Source organism: Pantherophis guttatus, chromosome 4 (genome assembly GCF_059756535.1).
Source record: "Pantherophis guttatus breed Tessera chromosome 4, ASM5975653v1, whole genome shotgun sequence".
In the NCBI taxonomy this organism is placed as follows: domain Eukaryota; kingdom Metazoa; phylum Chordata; class Lepidosauria; order Squamata; family Colubridae; genus Pantherophis; species Pantherophis guttatus.
Window position 1 is genome coordinate 27,268,698 of NC_142066.1, and position 25,288 is coordinate 27,293,985.

General features: G+C 39.6%; 2 protein-coding genes across 14 annotated transcripts in view; both read right to left on the bottom strand.

Moving 5' to 3' along the window:
- Positions 1–7,379, bottom strand: part of LOC117666740 (zinc finger and SCAN domain-containing protein 31-like) — a 31,365-nt gene extending 23,986 nt beyond the window's left edge. For 2 of the 11 annotated variants that reach the window (XR_015734195.1, XM_034419623.3), the window contains exons 1-4: positions 7,238–7,361; positions 5,612–5,653; positions 4,239–5,175; positions 2,369–2,483 (exon numbers count right to left, since the gene is read on the bottom strand). Coding sequence is in view for 8 of the 11 variants with exons in the window: in XM_034419623.3 (XP_034275514.1) it covers positions 2,369–2,483; positions 4,239–5,051 (928 nt within the window). In the remaining 3 variants the exon portion in view is untranslated. Of the gene's footprint in view, positions 1–2,368; positions 2,484–4,238; positions 5,176–5,611; positions 6,573–6,610; positions 6,756–7,237 lie in introns of those variants that run through there. The other 9 variants (XR_015734197.1, XM_034419618.3, XM_060692813.2 and 6 more) reach the window with 9 other exon arrangements.
- A 5,898-nt stretch (positions 7,380–13,277) lies between these two features.
- Positions 13,278–24,537, bottom strand: LOC117666739 (uncharacterized). 3 transcript variants are annotated; one of them, XM_034419613.3, is made up of 5 exons: positions 24,117–24,537; positions 20,715–21,801; positions 17,892–18,018; positions 16,644–16,745; positions 13,278–15,784 (listed from the first exon to the last, which is right to left on the bottom strand). In XM_034419613.3, the coding sequence occupies exons 2-5, from the start codon at positions 21,591–21,593 to the stop codon at positions 14,487–14,489; spliced, it is 2,406 nt and encodes an 801-aa protein (XP_034275504.2). In that variant the 5' UTR covers positions 21,594–21,801; positions 24,117–24,537; the 3' UTR covers positions 13,278–14,486. The 3 variants fall into 3 exon arrangements, with proteins under 3 accessions (XP_034275504.2, XP_034275502.2, XP_087750018.1); XM_034419611.3 differs by having other exon boundaries at positions 20,715–21,804; positions 24,117–24,532; XM_087893892.1 differs by having other exon boundaries at positions 20,715–21,804; positions 24,160–24,467.
- Positions 24,538–25,288: the final 751 nt, after the last annotated feature.

The following is a 25,288-nucleotide window of genomic DNA, read 5'->3' on the forward strand; positions in this document are numbered from 1 at the left end:
ACAAATAATAGTTAATGGTAGTCTCACAGAAATCTTTAAAATTGAGAAAGGAACAAGACAGGGATGTCCCTTGTCTCCACTACTGTTTATTTTAACTTTGGAAGTATTGCTGAATAAAATACGGGATGCGGATAACATACAGGGTATTAAGATCAGGCAACATGATTATAGACTACGAGTATTTGCAGATGATTTGGTTGTAACTTTAACCCAACCAGTAAATTCAGTTACAGGTTTGATGGAGATAATTAGGCAATATGGTCAAGTGTCAGGGTTTAAAATAAATATAGGGAAAACAAAGATGATAGTTAAGAATATGAATACAAATCAAAAAGAAGAAATGGAAAGAGTAACAGGATGCAAGATAGTGAAAAAGGTTAAGTACTTAGGAATCTTTATTACAACGTCAAATGGGAAATTATACAAGTATAATTATGAATTGTTATGGCATAAAATACAGATAGAAATGGATAAATGGAAAAAATTACAACTGTCTTTGTTAGGAAGAATAGCAGTAGTTAAAATGAATGTTCTGCCCAAGTTTCTATTTCTTTTTCAAATGATTCCAATACTTAAAAAGGATGTAAATCTGGAGGAATGGCAGAGAGGCATTAACGATTTTGTTTGGGTAGGGAAGAGACCGAGAGTTAAATTAAAAATAATGCAGAATACACGTGAAAGAGGAGGTTTGAAATTGCCCAATCTAAAATTGTACTATGAAGCAGCTGTTTTGTCAGCAATTAGTGATTGGATTAATTTAACAGATGAAAGAATACTGAATATTGAAGGGTATGATTTGCTATATGGTTGGCATGCCTACTTAGTCTATGAGAAGAAGGTGGATAGGACTTTTAAAAGTCATATACTAAGGAATGCCCTCCTGCGTGTTTGGAAAAAATACCAATATAAATTGAATGGCAAGATACCCATGTGGGTAGTACCCAGACATGCGATAGAAAATATAAGTATAGAACAAAGACAGGATGTAACTACTTATAAAGAAGTTCTGTTTACAGAAAGAAATGTACTACAGTTAAAGCCTCTGAATGTACTAAGAGAGGAAAGGGCAATTCAAACCTGGTTTCAGTATGTACAGCTGTAGAACAGATGGAAAAAAGATCAGAAAATTGGTATTATACAAAGTGAAGAAAATTTGATAAAACAAATTAAGAGTCCAGAGTAGAATGCATATAAAAAGGTTATATAATATTTTGATAGAAATAGACTCGGAGACAGAGTTAGTTAAAGATTGTATGATAAAATGGGTACAAAATTTTGAGGAACCAATAATGATGGAAACATGGGAAAGGATCTGGGTAAGAAATGTAAAATTTACACAAGCTCAAAATTTGAGAGAAAATATTTATAAAATGTTTTATAGATGGCATTTGGATCCTAAAAAGTTAGCTTTTATGTACCCAAACTTACAACCCAAATGTTGGAGATGTGATTGTGTTGATGCTACCTATTTTCATGTTTGGTGGACTTGTAAAAAAATTAAAGCATTTTGGATAAAAATATGGTGGATTATTCAAAATATTTTTTAAAAAAGGATAAAGTTTACTCCACAGTTGTTTTTGTTAGGTATCATTACAGATTGTACAGCTATAGAGACTAATTTGATTCTGAATTTAATAACTGCAGCAAGACTTTTGGTGGCGCAGTACTGGAAGAAGGAAGATTTACCTACTATTCAAGAATGGACATTAAAAGTAGTAAATTTAGCAGAAATGGTGAAAGTTTCAGCATATCTAAAGGACCATTCATATGAGAAATATATATTAGAATGGAAAAGATGGATTGATTTATATTCAAGGCAAATATCGGACTAAAAAATTTCAAATAGCTTATGAATGATCAAAGAGATTTTATAAAGTACTTAATTTTAGTTTAGTAAAAGGGGAGTTAAAAGTTCAATAGGAGACTATTGATAATTAGCTTATGTTAGCTTATGATTGTCAAATGTTATACCCTGTATTTTGCTCTGGGAAGTGGGGGGGGGGAGGGAGGGGAAGGGGAGGGTTGGAAGGACAGCAGGGAGGAGGAAGGGGAAATGTTTGTAAAAATTTTTTAAAACTTTTCAATAAAGAATTATAGACTTTGGAGGCATGGAGAAATAATAGAATATGGCTTGACTTGTAGCACTGGGTAGCTGAAATGTGCTTCTAGCCAGTCTTTTTTTTGACCAAGAGGCAATGAAGAATTTTGAGCAATATCAAAATATTTTTAGAATTTCTTTTGTTCAAAACTTAATTTTCCAGGGCTTCCTCTGCTTTTTTTATGTACCGTAATCGCTGAATTATGTAGTAACATTATTGAATATATAGTTTTTCTTTTCATATATAGTTTAATAAAATAAAACAGTTACCTTGAGAAATATTATTTTCATTGTCAACCTGTTCTTTGTGGAGATGTTTTGCTTCTGACTGGGCCTGATCTATAGTGGGTGAGTTAACTATCACCATCTCAATTGGTACAGTTATCTGAAATAAAGATAGAAAGACATGGTTAATAGCTAATCGAAGGATAGGATATATATTAGAATTATGGACATCTGTACTGGATACAATTGGTAGGCTGAAACGGATGTTGAGTGCAGAACTTTGATGACATGTTAGTCAAGTTTCTACTCCATATTGATGCACAAAGAAAAGTACTGCCCATACAATAAAAGATGGGATATGCAGCATAGTATGTGATTCCTCAGCAGTCAAAACAAATAGGGATTGCGGTATTCCAATGGCAGTAACAAGCAATGCAATCAGCCCAAACAATGCAGATAGAGTTTGCTGATCAGTGTCAGCGTTCCAGAAGAAAACCCAACTCCAAGTAAAGACTCTGAAGCAAGCATTTTTCATAGTTCTATTTACTAGAATAGATAAACTGGCACATCTGGGAAAATGTACGAATTTGAGAGGTCCGGGTTTTCCCTCAGTAAATCAAAACCCCCAAAACCATCCCCTCACTCCTCAGTCGATCACATGCTCCAATCAACCACCGTCCCATCTCGAGACATCACTCCAACCTCTCCTTCTCCAGATGCAGGATCACCCTGACTTTGACCGACAGCAAGAATGCTATTATGTCTATGGACAACTCCTCTACTAAATCCCCCCTCCTACTTTCCCACACAAGAAGGTGGCAGCATGGAAGTTTCCGGCCTAATATGGCTTCCAAAGCTGACAATCAGTTCTTCCCACAATCTACCCAACTTGGCTCATTTACACACAGTAATAGTGCACGTACCTACAACTTTAGTACAGAGTAACCAGCATGGAAATACATACTGATTTGTCCAGTATCTTCCAGTCAATCATAACTGATTACAAACAGGGTAACAGTTAATTTTAAAGATTTTGGTTTGCCCTTCCCATTTGTTTGATACATATTGCTTTCTGAATTGGGTAGGCAATTTTCTTCATTATTAGTATCCATATACATATATCTGTGTGTATCTGTTTGGGGTTGTGTACTTTCAGGAAAGTCTTGTAAGAGGCCATAATTTATTATACACCTATACATGTAATAGGGGTAGACTTCGAATTACAATTATAACGGAGCCTGTCTTGATAGTCATTCACTCATGATGGTTCTAAAGCAGCTTGGTCATGTAACCAACCTGATCTTATAAACTTTTTTATGGCGGTCATTAAGTGAACCAACAGTTTTGTAATAAGCACAGTTTTGCCAAAAACTGGAGGTAAATGCCAGTTTGGCAAAACTGTTGTAAAATGCAGTCACATGACCAGGAGATGCTGCAAATGTGGCCCAGTTGCTGAGTGCCTGAAGTACAATCACATGACAGGTGGAGAATCAAATCTGAGTTGTAAGTTTTCCCAAGTAGTTCCATCGGAACTTGGAACAGTTGCTAAGCAACCAGTTATGAGTTGAGGATTACCTATACTGATGGTTTCGGGGTGTACTTTATTGCCCAATTCTTTATAAAGGCTAAAACAATACCCATTTCTACATATATATATGTATGTATGTATAAATATTTTATGCATGTCTATGTATAAAAATTTTTAAAAATCTCCTATGAATTGAACTTTACTCCTGGTGACTTCATGTTTTCTTAGTAAGAGAACGGGAGTGGCCTGTCACTGCCTTTTTCTAGGCTGTTGTTTTCAACTCACAGCTCTTACTTTACTTGATCTCCCATGGCAGCAAATTGCACTTTCCCTTTTGCTATCCTGGAGAGTCCTCCATCCTCCCCAGAAAAACTAGCCATTCCTCACCTGTTGGGCCCATTTCTCTGTCTCCTGCTGCTCCTGCAGGTACTCCTCTGCCAAGGCCACCGCTCGATCGCACGTCTCCGGACCGCGCTCCCTAATCCAGTCCTGCATTTCCTGTGGAAGGATGACAAGGAACTGCTCCAAGATGAGCAGATCCAGGATTTGCTCCTTGCTTTGGCCTTCAGGCCTCAGCCAGCAGTGACAGAGCTCCTGGAGTTGCTGACATGCCATCCGGGGCCCATCGGCAGCCCGGTAGCAGAAATGCCTGAAACGCTGGCGGTGCGCCTCGAGGGCGAGATAGTCATCCAGCCTCAGAATGGCCACCTTCACCTTCCCATAATCAGCTTTGTCTTTTGCATCCAGGCTGAAATAGGCCTGCTGAGCTTGTCCACTAAGGACTGGCACAAGGTGAGTCACCCACTCTTCCCGTGGCCATTGGGAAGCGTCCGCCACACGCTCAAAGGTGGCCAGGTAGGCCTCGGTGCTGCCCCCTTGAGTCAAAGGAGGCAACTGCAAGCTGTCCCAGACTGGAGTGATGAAGGGAGCAGGTACCACCTCTAGCACCCTTTGCCATTGGCACTCCCAGCTCTGTGGTAGCTCTTCGGCCAGCTCCTGCTTTACTTTGGACACTGCTCTTGTGAACTCTTCACTGGTTGCAGATGGAATGGTGGCAAGGCCATCTCCTTCTCCATCTTTTGCACTGTCATTTGCTTGGTAGGGAGTTTCCATTTTCATTTGGACCTGCAACGGACATCTCACATCCTCTACCTCTTTTGAAAGAGCAGCCATGTTGTTTGGATGTTGCTGTGCAGCCATTTTGTGGCCTGAGGAGCTGCCAACGGAGCAGCTGTGTCTCTGCTGCAGACTCTTTCAAAGCGCTCTGGAGCCAGACTTCGGCAGGGGCTAGGGAAATCTGTAAGAAGGCAGTGTGGGCATACTCCTGTCAGAAAAGATGGGAGACTGATAGTTTCCCAAAAGTAAATCTTTTAAAATAACATTATTTTCAATTTATGCCACCAAATTTCCTTGGTTACTGTTTTTTTTAAAGTTTGCATTATCGCTTTGATGTAGTGCTTTGACATCAACATTCTCTTCATGCCTTTTTTTTAATGGCACTTGATTGTATTTGGCAAGATTTATTCCTAATTATCTCTCAGGCGAAAATTTTCAGCTACCATCTTTACCATAAAGGCAGTGTTATTTAGATATATTTTGCTGGGGGATAACCATAAACACTGACAAATTTATACAGCCTTTTAATTATTCTCAATGTGGTAGCCATTCATCAAAACTATTTATCAAATATTTATCCCTTAGATGCTTTGATTACATAACAAAAGTATTCAAATAAAACTATGTGGAATTTATCTGGTTACCTTCTTAGCAGCACAAAAATACTAAACCTGGAGAAGATCGAGCTGCAAATGAGAGAGAAAACAAACAGTAATACTGTAGACAGATCTCATTCTTTAAAAAATGCAAAAAAAGATTTAGGACATCAGAGAAAGCTGCTAGCTTCCTATTTGCAGGGGTGCAGTCTCTTCTATTGCCTTATTCTGCTTCCTATTTATTCTTTTATTCTTAAGTCAACAATCCATTGTAGAGATTATCCATAAAGAATGAGGTCGGTTACCCTGTCCCAAGGTTCTTACATTCTAAAAATAGAAAGGAAGGAAAAGAACTAGGAAAAGAAACAAAACAAGAAAACTAGATGGAAGTTATTTCAAATGTAGATAGATGATCTTAGTTACAGGACTTAGGAGAGGAGGAGGGTCTTGTCCCAAATCTTTTGGAAAAGAGCTGAAGAAAGAGAAGCATTCTGGGATGCAGATCCTGTCACAAGGCAGAAAAGGTAAAGTAAAAGCATCTGAAACAGTTCAGAGGAATAAACACAAGAACAGGCACATTTTGAGAGAGAGGAAAGGAATAATACTGGCAAGTCGAAGATTACACAATAACAACAACAACAACAATTTTAAATATTCAATTGACTTGAGTTTCATGTTTAATGAATAAAAGAGATAATAATAAATCTGTCACACCCTCTTTTTCATGCAAAAAATGAAAGGAAAAAAATGCAACATGATCAGGGCAACGAAATACACAAAGAGAGCAGAAAACAAAATAAACGGAGGGCTCCTGAAGGTTATCACGACCATTGCCAGCTACCATGAACCCCGGAGCTGGCCAAGGAAGCGAGTCCAGATCACCGTCCCATGTCTTCCTCTGACACGGACGCGACCCTTTTAGCAAGGCGGCTCTGGGAGGAGAGGAGTTAAATAGTGAAACACCACCATCCCTCACTCCAAAAAAGAAAGAAAGAAAAAAAAAAAAAAGCAAAGAAAAGGATCAGCGGAAGGGCCCCGTTGGCTCACCTTTCGCTTTCATGCAGCCTACCTCGCGCTTCCCTCTCGCCTCTGAACGCAGCGGAAGAGCGGACTGCACCACTTCAGGACACGAATGGGGAAGCGCACACTTTGCAATGCTCACACTGCCAAAAGCAGCTCACCAGCAGGCTCCCTGCAAGCAGAAGACCAACCCAACAAGGAAAGAAGGCTAGTGGGTGGGAGAGTGGGGAAACCCTTGATTTCCGGCTGCAGCGATGCTCGACTTGCAGGGAGCTTCTTTGGGTTGGTTTTCAAAGCAAAAGCAAGCCAGCATCCTCCACCTGCACGCGTGCACTGTATAGCGCGGTTTTCCCTCCCCTTTCCCCTCCCTCCCCCGCCTAAAACTAACACGAATCAACCTAGGAAGAACCGAATCTTTCGTGCACGGCCTTCCAAAGGGTGGAAAGACGCGCGTGCACTGAGCAGAGCAAGCCCTACACCAACTTCATGCTGCCCAATAAAAGGTGACGCTCCCGCGATCCAAAAAAAGCCTCTTGAGTCAGGAACCACGTGGCTGATGGAGTGAAGCAAAGCGAGGCGTTGTTTTCCTACTTTCTCTAGCCCTGGACTGTCACCATTGCCTTTCCTCTCTTTTTCTCCCTGCCCGGGACTCACCGCTCTGCGGCTCCCCTCGAGGTTAATAAAGGGGATCAAATCGAAGGCCACGTTCCATTTCTTTCCATCTTTGGACGGAACGGGAAAGCGTGGTCGGATCTTGCATCGCCTCCCTTTGGATGGCGCTCGCCGAGCCACTCTAGGAGCCTGGCTGCGGCGTGTATTTTTTTTTAACTCTTTCGCGTTTGCAACAGAGGGTAAAGCACTGTTTTTCAAACTTGCCAGCGTTAAGATATGTGGACTTCAATTCCCAGAAATTCCCCAGCCAGCCATGCACCATTGCCTATGCTGGTTGGGGAATTCTGGGAGTTGAAGTCCACATTTCTTAACCTGCCAAATTTGAAAAACACTGGTGTAAACCTTCAGTTAGTGTGTGGCCAAAGTAACCAAGGTTTTTTGACTCAGTAACTTAATGATTTAGGAAACCTAAGACAGCACAAGTGATACGCTCCCTGTCTTAAGCCTTCAGCCTGTAATGAAGGGAAACAGTAATAAGGATATAATAAATAATACTAGAATATAATATACTGGTGTACTAGAATTAGTAGAAACTTGTTATTCTGTAACCATTAGGTTCCTGTAATACATATATAGCCTTTGTATTTGTATAACACACATATATTGTACCTTTATACCTGTAACACAAATATGCCTTTGTATTTGTATCACATATATGATGCCTTTATATTTGTATCTCCTGTAATAAACTTATTCTGTTATTAGGCCTCTGTAATGTATCTGGTATTTGTTAAACGTATGTTCCTGCCATTTGATCTGAACCCATATCTATCTTCTTCCTGTTTTTCTCATGCCATCTAAGAGCATGGTACCTATCTCAGTTGGAACTGCAGGCATCATCAGGGAGATAATTTACACTTCAGCCCTAACTTACACCTTTGATCTGTTACCTGCAGCCCAGGGGGCCAAATGAGCAATTGGGAGAACAAAGGAATGCTCAAGGAAGAGATAACACTAATTGGGAGGCTTCTGTTCCTTTGCAGGGCAACAAGGAATACACAAACCTAAACTAGGAGGCCAGAATTGGGTACTAAGCTGATGTCTCTGAGGGTGTAAAAAGGACGCCATATCTTCCCCAAGGTGTGGCTATCTCCTCACATGCATTGTATCTGTATGTTCTGGATATAGTCCTACCCAGTATTTTGTTTTGGCCATAAATAAAATCTGCTTCTTTTTGCAAGCCTTGTCTTGAGTCTCTTTTTTTGCCATTCTGGTGACTCAAGTATATTTTGGGACTTCAGAAACATCCAGCCTGAATGGTATCTGGGGATGATGGGAAGGAGTTCTAAAAAAAAAATAATAATAATTTTATTAAACATTGCCATTAAAAGTTACGAATGAATGCTAACTAAAAAGAAGTAAAAAGAATGGAAAGAAAAATAGAAAAGAAAGAAAAAGAAAAGAAAAATACATAAAGAAATGACTTATCGGTTCATAACAAGTATATGCATTTTTAATAACATATCACTTTCTCTTAAAATACAACAAATGATACTTTCTTCCATATCTCATCTCTTATTTATAAGCAAATGTAACGGCTGATTTGATTTGATCTCAGTTAGTAAAAGTCCATTAAGGGTAACCACAGATAACATACTAATTTAACCTTGATCACATACACCAATTTTATATGCCTTTAACAAACTTCATCTTTAATCCTTTCAAATACTGGATTTCTTTTAATTTTTTTCCTCTCCTCATAAAATCCTTCAAAACTGTAAACATGACTTTTTTTTCTAAATCCAATATAGGAAAGTTATCCAGGTCACTTTTTTGTTTATTTGTTAATCATTTTTAATTATTAAGACATCAGCTGGTATCATTTATATATTCTGTAGTTTAGCATCTTTTTCCTTATCACTCTTTTAGTCTGTCATTTTTAAGTCCACTTTCAATGCAATCTCACTCTTGTCCAATAAAACGTATGCCTCTTCTATAATATGTTTTTAACACAGACTATCTATTAATGGCAGAGATTTTTTTAAAAAAACTTATGGGTCCATTGCTTATTTTGACTGGATAATTTTGGATTTTGAAATCCACATAGCTTAAAGTAGCCATGGTTGAGAAACACCCAAAATGTATTTTGGGCCACCTTTGTATATAGCTATCTGGGGAGAGTTGTATCAGTCTTACAGAAAATAGCTTTTGTTGGAAGAAATGTCTATCTGGGTTCAGTTCCAAGTGGGGAAGAAAGACACTGGAAACATGGAGACTGCTTGGAAAGATGGTTTAATGGTGGACAGGTCCACATGGTTTTAGATCCTGGGCAGAAAAAAGGGAAGAGATGCTGAGAGTGCCCTGGTTTTATGCCCTCTCTGGGCTTTTGAATTTGAGCTTGTATTCTGATTTGTTATCAGACACCCTTGGTGCCATGCAGGGGCAACTCTGTAGGTTGTCCTGAATCCCAAGCTTAGTTGACTCTTGCTGGGTGATGATGTAATGAAAGGGCTTTGGGCAATTTCTACTATGGCTCTCCCTGAAGGAGGTAGATCTTTGTTATGTAGAATAGATTGGCCCAGGCCTTAATGGCCCATTGACAAAGGTGGAAGGGCTGAGTTTCTGCCTCCCTTTTAGGGGAAATATTGTGCCGTTTTAATATTTCCTAAAATATCTCATTTTCCTAGGAGAGGGGTGGGTGCTAACTTCCTACAGCTTCATAGTTGTGAAGGCAAAATATAGAATAATAGATACCAAAATATCAGAAGCAGATTCCAATAAACCGTTAACATTCTGGAGCTGAAAAATGTTATTTACATCACTGATTCCAGATTCATGCTTAGGGCAGGAATCTGGTTTCAAGTACCCTTGCCTGATGGCTAGTTTCTGCCCTCCATCTGAATAAACCCAACTGGTTCATATTGTAAGGAAAAACTGTGATAATGGAATTAATATTCTAGAGGTGGCACAGCCATCACTCTGAGATATTTTTTTAAATTCCTGCACTGAACAGAAGTTTGGTCTTGGTAGCTTAAGAGGTTTTAAGAGGCCTTTTGTGGTTTCTAATTGTATGAAATACTGAATGTACTCTATGGTATACGTATGTTCTTTCATCACATTAAGAAACATTCATTGGGTTTGGACAAGATCAGGGTTAGTTTCCCTCCGAAAGTTGTGGCTGTTCCATCACTAAAGGTTTTTAAGAACAGATTGGACTGAAATGGTATAGGATCTCCTGCTTGATTAGCGGGTTGGACCTCCAAGTTCCCTTCTGACGCTGTTATTCTGTGTGACTCTAGGCAGCTAGGTTGAGCAAACTTAGTCAGTTCATATCCCATACAAAGTCATATAATAGTGTGATTTGTTCAGAACATGTAGTCCTCGACTTACAACAGTTTGTTTTGTGACTGTCTGAAATTACAACGGTACTGAAAAAAATGACCTATGACCGCTTTTCACACTTAATAACCATTGTGGTATCCCCGGGGTCATGTGATCAAAATTCAGATGCTTAGCAACTGACTCATATTTATTTATTTTTTTGGGAATTTTTTTTTAATTTTTAAACAAAACTTAAAACATAAAACAATTATCATCCATTACAATTACAGAAAGCGTATTGATCGGTTACAAATCTTTTGTGCTTAATCCTCTATCTAACATTTTCTTATTTAACAGCTTATTACATTATTATTCTCATTTACCAATTATTTAACAGTAAATTATCCTCCATAAGGGGGGAAAAAAACCCTTTATATGTTTTATTATCTTATCCATTTCATATTTCATATGTCATTTCCATTCTTTCTTGTCTAACCATTGATAAAATAAATCCCATATCAAAAAATATTGTTTATCTTCTTGTTCCCTAATTTCAAATATCAATTTACTCATTTCAGCACACTCCAAAATTTTTTTGATAACGTCATCATCCATGGGTATCTTCTCTCCTTTCCAGTTTTTAGCAAATACAATTCTAGCTGCCATTAAAACATTCACAATTAAATATCTCATTTCTCTATTGTATATTTCTGGTAAAATCCCTAATAAAAATATCTCTGGTTTAAAGTCAGTGTGTTTCTTTGTCATTTTTTCCAACCATTTGTGGATTTTAGTCCAATATCTTTTAGCTTCTGCGCATGTCCACCACATATGGTAATATGAGCCCGGAGTCTGATGACACTTCCAACATTTCTCCAATTTATTCTTGTACATTCTGGCTATTCTCGCCGGGGGTAAATGCCACCTGTAAAACATCTTATACAAATTTTCTTTATATGCTGTTGACATTGTCATTTTATAATTCTGCAACCATAATTTTTCTCATTTCTCTAAATCAATCCCATGACCCACATTTTTCCCCCATGCAATCATTGTTTCTTTAACTTATTCTTCTGCCAGTTTTACTTCTAATAAATGACTGTACAATTTTTTAATTATATGGTCATCAGAATCTGTTAAGATCTTATCTAAGTTTGTCAAATTACTATAAAAATCCTCCTTTTTAGAATCTTCATCATAACTAGACTGTATTTGCATATATGAAAACCAGTCCATTTCAAACTCTTGTTCTTCTAGTTCTTGCTTCGACTTAAGTTCACCCCTTTCATTTAATAATTCACCATATCTAACAATTTGTTCCTTTCTGAATGTTATTGCGTGTGAGACTGCTTCAATAGGTGATAACCAGACTGGAATTTTTAAATAGTAACATTGTTTGATCTTCTCCCAGTTTAATAACAAAGATTCTTGTATCATATGCCTTCTGAAATAACCCTGCACTTTTGTACTTTTATACCACATAAAAGCATGCCAACCCAACAATAATCATGTCCTTCTAAGGTCAACAATCTAATATTCCTTAGCGTTATCCATTCTTTAATCCACATCAAATTACAAGCTTGATAATATAATTCCCAATCCGGCAAACCAAAACCTCCTCTTGATCTAACATCTTGCATCAATTTTAGTTTTATCCTTGCCTTTTTGCCTTGCCATATATATTTTAACACCATTTTATTTAAATCTTCAAAATATTTTTCCCCAACTTAATTGGAATTGTCTGAAATAAATATAAAAGTCTGGGCAGTATATTCATTTTAATAGTTGATATTCTCCCTATCAATGATAGCTGCAAATTCTCCCGTTTTGTTAGATCTGTCGCTATCTGTTGTTTAAGCTTATCATAATTATTCTCCTTAAGAGTTCCACATCTTGCTGTCAAATGTATTCCCAGATATTTAACCTTATTCGTGACCTGCATCCTTGATACTTCCGCCAATTCTTCTTTCTGTTTTTTTAAGATATTTTTTGTCAACATCTTCGTTTTGTCTTTATTTATTTTCAAACCAGCCACTTTCCCAAAATCTCCTATTTTGTCTATCAATTTGTTTACAGATTGAAGTGGTTCTTCCAAGATAAACACCAGGTCATCAGCAAATGCTTGCAATTTATATTCTTGATTTTGAATTTTCATTCCTTTTATTCCTTTTTCTTCTCTGATATTTCTGTTTAGTACTTCTAATGTTAACACAAACAACAGTGGTGACAATGGACAACCTTGTCTCGTTCCTTTTTGTATTTCAATAAATTCTGTCAGCTCTCCATTCATCATTATTTTTGCTGTTTGTTTATAATATATAGCTTCTATAGCTTGGACAAATTTCTCTCCAAAGCCCATCTGTTTCAATTGTAGTATCATAAATCGCCAGTTCACATTGTCAAAGGCTTTCTGTGCATCTAAAAACATCAAAGCCATTTGCTTTTCTGGGTGCGCATCATAACTCATATTTATGATGGTTGTACTGTCCCAGGGTCATATGATCACTTTTTACAACCTTTTGACAAGCAAAGCCAATGGAGAAGTCATATTCACCTAACAATTAAGTTATTAACTTAACAACTGTAGTAATTCACTTAACAACTGTGGCACGAAAGGTCGTAAAATGAGGCAAAGCTCACTTATGCAACTTATATGAAACATTATTAAGGCTTCCCTTTGAAATACTTCTAATGTTCCAGCCCAGGTTTAAATGTAATAATTATCAATAATAGTAAACGAAACAATAATAACATAAATCTATTTAATATACCAAATACTGTAGTTTATTTTAGCATTATACTTTACACCTATGGTTTTACAGTTCATTTTCTTCATTTGCTTTTCCAGGCTCCATTTACTTCAATGTTGGATTGAGCATAACTTTAAATAAAGAATTTGGCCCTTGTATATTTAATTCTGTAATAAATAAATAAGCTGCACAAGGAACAAGATAGATAAAAGCAATAGTCTATTCAATGGAGGGGGCTTTGCCCACTCTCGGTTCCAGTCCATAATAAGAGGAGAGAGAAATCTCTATAGTATACTATGCAGTGAAAGATTTCCTCCCTAGGACACATTTAAAAAATAAATATTTATTTGACCATAAAAAACAGCTAAGCTGTTACTTTTTAATCTTTACATTTAACTAGTATTTGGACTGATTTTTTTTAAAAAAATAACATTATTTCTGGTTGGCTGGCTGGGAAATTCTGGAAGTAGAAGTCTTGAAGTTGTCATGGTTGGGAAACCCTGGTATAGAAGATGCATTGCTGTTCCATAGGTAGGAAAAATGAAAAATATGCTGGCATTACAAAATTCCTAACGTGTCAAAAAAAGTATCTTGGCCCTGCCTTCAGATAGCTTTTCTTTGACCACACAAGCCTCTCAGCTCATTTCTTTTTCTCGTTTGCTCCAAACTCAGGAGAAGCTACTGAATATTGCTGGCTGCAAACACAATACACTTTCCTTACATCTTACAAGAAGCTTTTTCCTGCCATTTCTGTGATAATGACTAAGGGAGCAAAGATGCCTTGAATTTTCCACTTGTTATCTATTTCCATATGCAGTGTTAATCCCTGGAGATGATGGCAGCACGAAAGGCTATGGAAGCAGTTAGGAATGAGAAAATAAATATTTAAAAATATTTGTTTTAAAGGAAAAAATGCTCGGGAAAGAGAACTTTGCAAGAATATATGGGTTTTTTTTTAATAGACTGTATTGCACCCATGGATTATTCCCCCCTCCCCCCCGATGCTCCTCTGAATGAGATAATGAAGTCTAGCAATTTACAGCAGATTATTTGCAAGGGAGGCTTCCAGACGAAGCAATTCTCCCATCCCTTCCTACGCTTTCTGTTACCACTTCTCTGCCAGCCATTTCTTTTGCTTATCGTAAGTCTTGGTTTCTCTTTTGCCTTTCCAATATGCCCAACCACCTCTATGTAGTGGTGCAATTCTGCTGACCATTAGCCTAGGAAGAAGAAGCCCATGTTTTTGAAATCCAGGCAAGATTCTCATCCCGTGCAGGTGGCTTCTGACCCTTCATTCGGAAAGAGGCTTTTCCACCAGGTGGCATGAAGACCCTTTTGGAAGTGTTGGAAGATGAGTCTTCAGTGGGCTCTGCTGGGTCACCGGTATCTGGATGCATGCGGCCATGCTTCACAAGGTGAGATATCTGGCTGAACCTCTGTCCACAGACCGCACAAGCGTAGGGCTTCTCGCCAGTGTGGGTCCGTTCGTGCTGCACCAGGGTGGACCTGTCACTGAAACGTTTGGAGCAGACCGAGCATGGATAAGGGCGTTCTCCAGTGTGTATTCGCTGATGGATGGTGAGATTGGAGCTATGGCAGAAGGACTTGCCACAGACAAAGCATTTGTACGGCTTATTACCTGTATGGATCTTGCTATGAGTCCGAAGGTTGCAACTTTGGGAAAAAGCTTTCCCGCATTCAGGACACTGATAGGGCCGTTCCCCGCTATGCGTCCGCAAATGGATATGTAAGTTGCTTGGGTGTCTGAAACACTTTTCACACAACGTGCAGGCATATGGCTTCTCCCGTGTATGGACGTACCGGTGTTGGCGCAGGTCAAATCTCTGCTTGAAAGACCGCCCGCATTCCAGGCACGTGAGATCAGAGACCACAGTGGCACTGAAAGGAGGATTCCACGTGGTGACAGGGAGAGAGGTTTCGTGGACTTTTACTTCCAGAAATGCCAGCTGATGCTCTTTGTCCTGGACAATCTTTTCACTCAACAGGGTTTCCTTGTTCAGCATGGGTGGTTCACTCAGAACCTCAGATTTCTTCTTCTGTTTGGGGTGCTGCCCTACGGATGCAGTTGGCTTCTTCAGCTGTGATGACTTAGCACCTTGAGGAACCAGGATCTTCTTTTGTTTCCCAGCCTTGGCAGTCGAAATTTGGCTTCCTGATTCCTTTTTTCCAGATCTTTTCTGCAGCAATGATGGTTGATCCCTACCTTTTGTGGAAGCCAACCCGTCTGTTCTAGATGGCTGGTGCTTCTTTCTTTTGGAAGATTTAGGCTTTGAGGAAATCAATGGCTTTTTTAGGGGGAGAGTACTAGTTGAGGGCACTGATGCAGCAGCCTCTTTGATAGAATTAGAAGATGGCTCTTTGACAAGTGTTTCCCCTAGACCTACACTGTCCTGAGGTACTTCCATTGCGATGGCTTGTACCTTAACTGTCTTTGTGGCTCTCTTTAAAAAAGAACGTTTTTCCACCCCTTGGGTGACAGTTGGTGACAGTTGGTTTGCTGTAACGGAAAGAACAAGGAGCGATTGCTTTTGAAGGAAATTGAAGAGGTTATCTCCCTTTCCCCCCCAGCCCCATTATTTAACTGGGAAATAAACTTAAGGAAAGAAAGTAAGGAAAGCTCTCTCTTGATTCCCAAACTGCATGTTGCTGTGATGGGCATTGTTCTGATTCATAGAAAAATAACAAGGGTATACTTTTCCTTTTCTTTCTGTGAGAGGTATTCTCTGAAAGCTGATGGCACAGGCTTGGCTGGACGGAGAAGGGGAGGAAAACATGGCTTTTTAAAAAGGTTAAAGGTGCGTTAGATCCTGGGGAAATCTACTAAGTCTATTCAATCTCTTTGGGGATGAAAAAGTAGAAAATATATTTGGGCAAATTTTGTTGTCAAATTTTGGGTGTGCAATCTGGATGTGTTCTGGGGCTGCAAATTGGGTCTGGGGTTCTACCAGTGGGTTGTTTCCCCCTAAATACATAGATAGCTACATCAGTAATAGTGGGTCAAAACCACTCAAATGGCACCCTTGATTTTGTTATTGAAATCTCAACCCTTTTACATCTTTTATGAAATATGTTCAAAATGGGTGAAGTTTTGATCATAGAGTTGCACCTGCCATCTTAACATCTTTGACCCTCTCCTACAGACATCCCTGGAGAATTTGCACACACATAGCCCCCCTCCTCCCCTCCAAATAATTTAAATCATAATTCCTGATGCTAATAGCAGAACAAACAGGACTTATTTAATATGGATGTCTATATGAAGGTATGTGCGTGTTTTATAAAAATTAGGCTACAAAGAACTAGGCAACAGGTTAGGTGGATCATAACTAAACTCCCCGTTCAGTCTTCTTCCTTACCTATGAATCGATCTTTTGGAGAATTGATAGTGTTATTCTGAAAATACAATTCTCCCCCTTGCTGTATCCGGGTGATTACCTCAGGTTTCTCCAGGGGAATTCCTGCCCAAGAGAAAGAAGCGTAAGAAAAAGGAGCATAACCAAAGATTTATGGCTTCTCAATTTCTCAGTGAAAAATTATGAAAGTTGGGTCAAACACAAAAAGGTATCACATTGGTTTAAACATTAAAAACAGGCAGGAGAAGGGAGAGTTGATCTGGATCAGAACAAAAGATAAATAAAGATGCACCAATGTCAGTCCTATTCTCTTTCCCTTGAATGTCCCTGATTAACCTATCCAACCCTATACAAGGCCAGCTCAGTATAGTAGTGAAGGTGGTGGAATAGGGGCAGGCAGACACAGCTCAAGCCCAGCTTCAACCCCAGAAGTTCACTAGATGACTTTGGGTCAGTTATTCTCTCTTAGGCCAATCTAACTTCCAGGGTTGCTATGGGAACAAATAGGAGGAAGGGTTTGCTATGTATAGGTAATCCTCGAATTACAATGATTTGTTTAGTGACTTCGAAATTACAAGGGTACTGAAAAAAGTAATTTATAACCAGTCCTTGCAATTATGACTGTCGCAGTATCCCCAAGGTCACGTGATCAAAATTTGGATGCTTGGCTTGTATTTAACAAAAGTTGCAGAATTCTGGGATCACATGAACCTGACCATTTGCGACCTTCCCAGCCACTTCCAGCAAGCAAAGTCAATGAGAGAAGCCAGATTCACTTAGTGACATTACAATTCATTCAGTGGCAGTGATTTGCTTTACAACTGTGGCAAAAAAAAGGTTGCAGAATTGGGCATGACTCACTTAACAACTTGCTTAGCAATGGAAATTCTGGTCTCAATTGAGGTCATAAATTGCGGACCACCTATATATCACCTTGAACTATATCACCTTGAATGAAAGGCAGTGTCTGAACCAAGTAAATAAATACCTTTACAGAATATTAGAAGGTTCAGACAATAACATTATGCTGGAGAGGAGACAACTATCATTTCCCCAAGACCTCCAGGGTCCTGCTAACCTAACGTTCCAAGACACATGTCCTCCGAATGTTGTGGACTACAAATCCCCATTCTAGTGATTTGGGTCCTTGATCAGAAGCATTAGAAGCTAGATCCATCATGGAACTAAAAAAGCATTGTTCCTGAGTTGCCATGAAAACAAGGAGGGTTGAAGAAACTGGCCAATCCTCACCCAGAGTGGACATATTCTGAAAGTTCTGCAGCGTGACATCATCATACAGTGCTCGTTGCTCCTCAGTTAGCAAAGCCCACTCTTCATTGGAGAACTTCACGTCAATGTCCTTGAGTGGCACTGGTGGCTTTTGGATGGCGGAGAAAGGAGATGAAAAATCAGATGAAGAAAAAAACAGAACTCCAAATAGATTAATCCCCAAATACACCAATTTGAAAGCTTTCATGAACCCTTAAATCCTTTCAGTCAGCTCTCTCAGCATGTAACTATTGTTAGAGGAAAGAGGGGTTCTATTACGAGCTGGGATTTTGCAAGAATGATGCTGCTTGGAAAGGAGGTAATTTTATTCGAGAGCAGAAAATATGGCATTTAAAAATATAGACTACAGTTTGGGGTACAGAAACTGATAATGTTTATAGGAAAGCTGGTCCTTTATGAGGTGTGTGTGAATGTGCTTTTTGCAATGTTTAATTTGGTGGATGTGCAGCTCTGGAAGTGAAACATTTTATTTGACTTTTATTTACAGATCTTTTCTTTGATATGTCTTTATGTGCCGAGTTTGGGCACCACCTCTGTATACCCAGGGAAACTATATTGTGAAAGAATTTTCCCTGTCTGCTATTATTTACTTGGGTTAATTAATTTAGCCTGGTCATTACTGTAATTATCGATGGAGGAAGTAGCTTAGTGATATTTGCAATTTTGTATTAACTTCGTCTGCCACATAATTTTCTAGTTTCAGTTATTTGCATTGTGCTAATGATTAAAAGGAAGGATAGAGGCAGTGCAGGAATAAATTTAACTTCTGAATTAAATTTCTTCCAACACTATGGAGTTCAAATGATGTCCCTATTTTACTTTGACTCTGATTCCAGTACTGTGATGGAATGTGCAACTGAAGAAGTAGGGGGGATGTCAGTAGTGGCAAAGCAGCTTCCCAGGGAGCTCATTCCAGAGAGGGGCCCACGACAAGAAAGTGCTGAACTGGATGAGGATGGGGAAAGGATCAGGATAATTACAGCCTAGAACACAGGTGTCCTACCTTGGCAACTTTAAGAGCTAGTGGACCTCAGTTCCTAGAATTCCCTGTGCTGGGAAGTCTACAAGTCTCAACAGTTGTCAAGATTGGACACTCCTGTTCTAGAATCTCCCAGGCTTTATTTACTTATTTATTTAGTTAAATTTATTTGCTGCTTATTTCACCATGGGGCTACTCTAGGCAGCTTACAACAGTAAAAACAGAGAAATGAAAAGAAGTGTAAATATAACTGTAATAAAGAAATGGAACAATAGAATAAACAGTGAAAAAAGAAACAATGATACCGTCTATCTGTTAGTCTAGAAGGTTATATCTTTAGTCCAGCAAGATTCTGTTTATCAGGTATAACAATGTCAATATATGTCTATTAGGTAAAACAATATCCTTTATATCAAACTAAAGAACTGGATTCAGTTGGATTTCATTGTTTCATCTTAGGCCTGACAAGTACTTACAGCTCCCATAACCACTTCATTCATTTCAAAATGTTGTTGCCATCTAGTTGAATTATCAATCACTAAAATTTCGAAAGTTTTATTTGAACACATTTGAAGGAAAGATGCTGTACACAGAGTTTTACTAAAAGCTACAATACAAGATGTGAGTTTCCTTAAGCAATGACTACAAGTGACGAGCCAATTTAGAGTCTTAGAGGCAAGAATCTTAACATTGCCTGCACCATCGGATTGTGGTGACTGTTGTGGCTTTGCAAAGAGAAAGAGAAGCTACACATTTTTTATATGTGAAAAAGGCGCGAATGCAGATTTAAGATAGAATGCTGACAATTGGTTAACAAATGACAAGAATAAAGCGCATATCATTAGTGGCTCAAAACCATCCTATAGTTCCTATTTCTGTTTGCAAAGCCACAACAGTCGCCTCAACCTGATCTTCATTCCCCTCACCTATGTAGTGAACCAGATGAACTAGGGCAGGGGTGGGAAATTGTGGCTCTTTTACAACCTGTGGACTTCAACTCCCAGAATTCCTTGGCTGTCTCAGGAATTCTGGGAGTTGAAGTCCACAGGTTGTAAAAGAGCCACAATTGCCCACCCCTGAACTAGGAAAACCTGACTTAAGTGAGATTTACCATATCCAGGCTGCAAAATCTAGGCAACCACTAGATGGCAACAAGGCTTTTGCAGACCTCACTACTGGCATCTAATGGCTCTCTGGATTTTTTACAGTCCACATAGGGTATGCCTGAAAATGAGCAAACACCCCTGCTACTATATTCAAGAGAGTCAACTAACGTGGTTTGGTGGAAATTAAAACAATTCTAACAGCCAGATAATCTTAAATTTTCCAGCCCAGCTTTGCATCCGTTCATTCAGGTATTTAGCATATTGATACATGTAGTCCTTAAACCTATAATCAGTTGTTTAGCAACCCATATGAAATTATGATGCCCCCCTAAAAAAAGCTGTTTACAAATTGATCTCAACATGTTGATGTCTCCCCTCCCCCCCAGTTATGTGACTGCATTTTGGGCTCTCAGCAACTAGGATGTTTTTCAGCTATTGGCAGCACTCCCTATCACATGTCACCAAGATTTATAACAGTTTTTCTGGAAACCAGCATTTTAGATTTACCTATAGTGAACAACAGGCTCACTTAACAACCACCATGAAAAAGGTTATAAAATCAAATTTGATCATGCCCCATCACAACTTAAGACAGTAATTCCCAGGCTCAGTTACAATTGTAACTCAAGGACTACCTGTATAACAAAACTCAGCAACTTCTTATATCAATTGTTTTTCCACCACTTATATCACTCTCACCTCATTTCCCAGCTGGAAACTTTCAACAAGATCCACAACCTGAGCACAAGTCTCTGGACAGCATCCTCGGACCCAGTCTTGCATTTCTGGGGGCAGGATGATGAGAAACTGCTCCAGTATGAGTAACTCCAAAATCTGTTCTTTGGTGTGCCTTTCCGGCTTCAACCAACGCCGTCCAAGGGCCTGGAGAATTTGGCAGGTTTCTCGGGGGCCCATGGCTTCCTGGTAACGGAACTGCCTGAAGCACTGGCGTTGCATTTCAGTTGTGATGCCATATTGATTGAGGATGCGCTCTTTGACTATGTCGTAGTCATTGGCAATATTGGGTTCCAAGATGCTGCAGGCTAGAAGAGCTTTGCGGCTCAGATATGGCTTCAGTTTAGCAACCCACTCTGCCCTGGGCCAGCGGTTGGTGTAGGCCACGGACTCAAATCCCTCCAGGTAGTCCTCAATGTCATCCTCTAGGTGGAGTTGAAGCATCCATGTGTTTTTCAGTGGAAGGGACAAGGGTGATACAACCTCAGGAACAGTATCCACACCCGCCACAACCTCTTCAGATGAATTTGCTGGATCTGAGCTCTTCAAAGGACTATCCATTTCATTAGATTGCAGCTTTTCGTGGTTCATGGCATCTGGCCATGACTGGCTGCTCATAGATTGCAATACTTGAGTGGCCACAAGTGATGACCCATTTCCAGCATCTTTCCAGCATTGAGATGTTTTGGGAGGACCTTCCTGTGATGTTGTCTGAGGGAGCAGTTCTTCAGTATTCCCACGATGCACTAAACTTGGTAGCTCAGTTGCATTTATAGAATGATAAGTCTCTTTAGACGTTGATTGCAATTGGCTCTCCCTGTCAAAGGTCAATCCAGTCTCCATTGCAGTAACTATTGCCTTTCCAAGCCAGTGATGTGGGCCTAAACAACTTTCCAAGAAGCTGTTGAGATGTGCTTAACAGTCAATGCAGTCTTTTAGAGCCAATAAATAATTTAACCAACTTAAGTTGGTTGTGAAATACTTGTGACAACAGAAGGACCAAGAGATATAGCAGCCTTCTAGTCTGAAATTGCAGTGCTTCTAAGGAATCCTTCTAAGCAGAGAGTGGGGGGGAAAAGTCAAAGGCTTATGGTTATATAATTAAGATTTCTCCTAATTTCAGAAAACAGGTTAGCATCAGAATGTTCGGGGGGGGGAAGCAAAAACAAATCAAAATCTAGAAACCAGCGAACTAATGTGCAGAAGCTGACCAGGCTAAGGATGCTAGCCAGATGAATACCTGGTAGGCAGAGGTAGAATTCCCCCCCCCTATTTTTCTCCCTAAAAACTAAGGTGTGTCTTATACTCTGGAGCATCTCATACTCCGAAAAATACAATATATTGAATTCTACTGTGTAGTGCAATATTAATGCAATATTGGTTTTTAATTCAATTGTATAGAATGTGAAGGATATGTGTTTGTGTTTTATTTTTATAATTATAGTGTACACTGAAGATGGCATTTAATTTCTTTGTATGAGGTGCACTGACAATAAAGTAAACTAAACTAAACAGTTCCACTCCGGTTTCAGTTCAATATTGGCTTTTAGATGTCTCCTGATATGGAATGTCCTTTATTGATGCAATCTGGAATGGATTCATCAAGGTTTCAAAAGTCTCTTCACTAACAGCATGAAATATGGATTACTGCATCAGAACCTGACTCTGACAACCTTTGTGAATATTTGGGGTTGATAAAGCCAGCCTTGTTCCAATCTCAGAAGCCAGGTCTTCTACCCGGATGGACAGAACACCTGACCTCAGGACAAAGGAAGGTGATGTCTACTCTACAATTCCCAGACTCATCAGGAAGTATGACTAATGACAAGGGATACTAAAAGAATTTTACAAATAGTCCTCGACTTATGACCAGTCATTTAGTGACCATTCAAAGTTACGATGGACTTCCAAAAAGTGAGTTATGATCTAGTTCTAATGTCGCCCACCCCTTCACAGTCACATGACTGCATTTTGGGCACTGGACAAAGTCTGCATTTATGGCCATTTGCAGCACCCTGTGGTCATGTGACCATGATTTATGAAATTTTTGCCAGAAACCCAGCATTTACAATTGGTTCCCTTATCAAATGTCACCAAAAAAGTCATAAAATCAGGAACGGACATGTGGGGACTCACTTTACAACCATTACAATTTATGACTAATTACGGGGCTCAATTATGCCATAAGGACTACCTCAATATTGGGGGTGTCACAGGTTTCCTGTCCCTGTTTTAAAGGAACCTTCCTCAACCTGAAGTCTTCAATAGAACCAAGATCCAGATTCTCCAGCCTATATTCATGGTGATTCATGGGAGGAAATGACCAGACTTACAATCAGGCAGGCAAAAGAAGAGATACAATAGTTACAATCCTCTTGGAGGATTTCTTGGAGCCCGGGAAGGGCGAAAACGGCCTTCCCCACTCCCCCGGAGGCTGGAAATAGCCTGTTTCCCAACTTCCAGTGGGCCAGGAAGGCCCCAAAATCAGCTGGTCAGTGCGCATATGCGTGCTGGAGCTGAGCTAAGGCAGAGCTCACGTGCCCACAGATATGGCTCCATGTGCCACCTGTGGCATGTGTGCCATAGGTTCACCATCATGGCTTCTAGTGTCTTCCCACAAAAGTTGTGCTTTTTTGTTTTTGTATTAACTGATCTATTGGTTGCAACAGAAATTGGCCATCCAGCTTGTCATCCAAGTCTAATGTTGTAGGCTCAGAGCGAGTAACTGGCTCAAAGTCACCCAGCCAGTTTTTCATGCTTAAGGTGGGACTAGAACTCACCAACTCACCAACCAGTTTTTGGCCTGGTTCTTTAACCACTAAATCTAACCAGCTTTCCTATTCATATACTGGATATAAGATGCCTAAAAAGGCATCTTACAGTTGTTTCATTTTCCTTCCTTTGTAGTAGCTGCTTCGGTTTCATCATGATGCATTATCTCTTGTCAAACCTGCCTCTTCTTCCCTAAGAGAACTAACCAAGACTTTCCCATCATCTCCAGTCCAGAAACTCAAGGTCTGCTCAGGTTCCATCTCTCACAACAACTTTTAGCCCTTCTGAGAGGTAGAAGTATGAGTCAAGCTTAGAGGGACCTGTCCACTAGCTTTTTATGGTCATGTGCTTTTTTTTTTTTTTTTAATACACGTGTTCTGGATCAAGGTTCATCTTTTCACGGAGAGATGAGCTCAAATGTCTAATTCACTGCTTAACTCTTCCCCACCTTTTTCAGCCCACAGACATCCCCCCCCCAATTTTTGGGGTCAGCAGGATACCACATCCTACATGTACTTTGTCACAGAATCCACGTCAAATAATGAAATCTATGACATAATATATTCACGACTATTACACAATCAAGCAACATACCTTCTCCCACTTCCTGCTCCACTGAAGGAATTCCTTGACTCACCCAGATTGTTTTTTGCCAGTGCCTCTCTTCCCGCTCCTTCTATGAAATCTTCTTCCTGCTCCTTCTATAAAATCTTCTTCCTGCACCCCATCGATCCACAAATATTCTCTCTTCACTTTCCCTGGCAAATTTTCACGTCTCTTAAGGCCACACCTATATGCGGTGCAACATTTCTCTCGTCACCCACCGAGCGATTTCTTCAACCCACACAAATCTTTCTGGATTTCCTCTTGCCCACCAATTGTCCGGTTTCTTTTGCTGCTGTCTTTTGGCATCTGCTCCTTTGATCTTGCTGTGTCTTTTCTCACAGTCCTATTTGCTCAGACAGGCCGCTCTTGCTCTGCAGCTGTCCAATCATAAACATCTGGAGGCTATTTTTAAGCCTCTGAATTAAGCATGAGATAGGCAGGAAAACCTGTCACTCTGAAAACGCAAGACTGACGCTTCGTGTTTCCCCCCCCCTTCTGCTTTCACTCCCAATTCTGACGTAGCCAACCTCTCGTTCTGCATTTCCTTGTGCAGTAGCAATGCAATCCACAAACCTTAATACAATCCACACATCCTTTGCTGATAGCCAAAGGGGCATACAGCCTGCATGCTTATAAATTCTTCTGCCCACTGTGACAGTCAACCAGGCAAGGGACTTTGAAAACCACTGATTCTTTTTTTACAAAAAAATATTTAACCCTTATTCTAGCAACACTAAGATGCACTGCCATTTTTCAACTCCTCCGTCTCCTTTGATGCAGCTTAACTGGAGAATCTGGGGGCAACAGTTGCAGAAGTTAATGCTGTGTTGTTCCTAACATCCTAAGGCTGCCACCCACTGCTTAGTGACATGGTTGGAAATATGCATTAAAAAAATCTTCCTACGTGTGGAATACTACAATAAACAATATATATTTAAAAAGATCGATTACATCTATGACAATCATCAATTTGAGGCCTGAATTATGAAAGCTCATTTCTGTGGTAAATGTACTGTCTGTTTACAAGCAAAACCACTCCCCATCTCACTGCCTTTGAAAAGAATTGATTTGGGGATAGGTGAGGACACTACTGAGCTAAGTTTTCTTCCCATCCTGTGCGAAAGGTCTTTTTTAGCCCTGTGGCTTGGAAAGCAAATTTG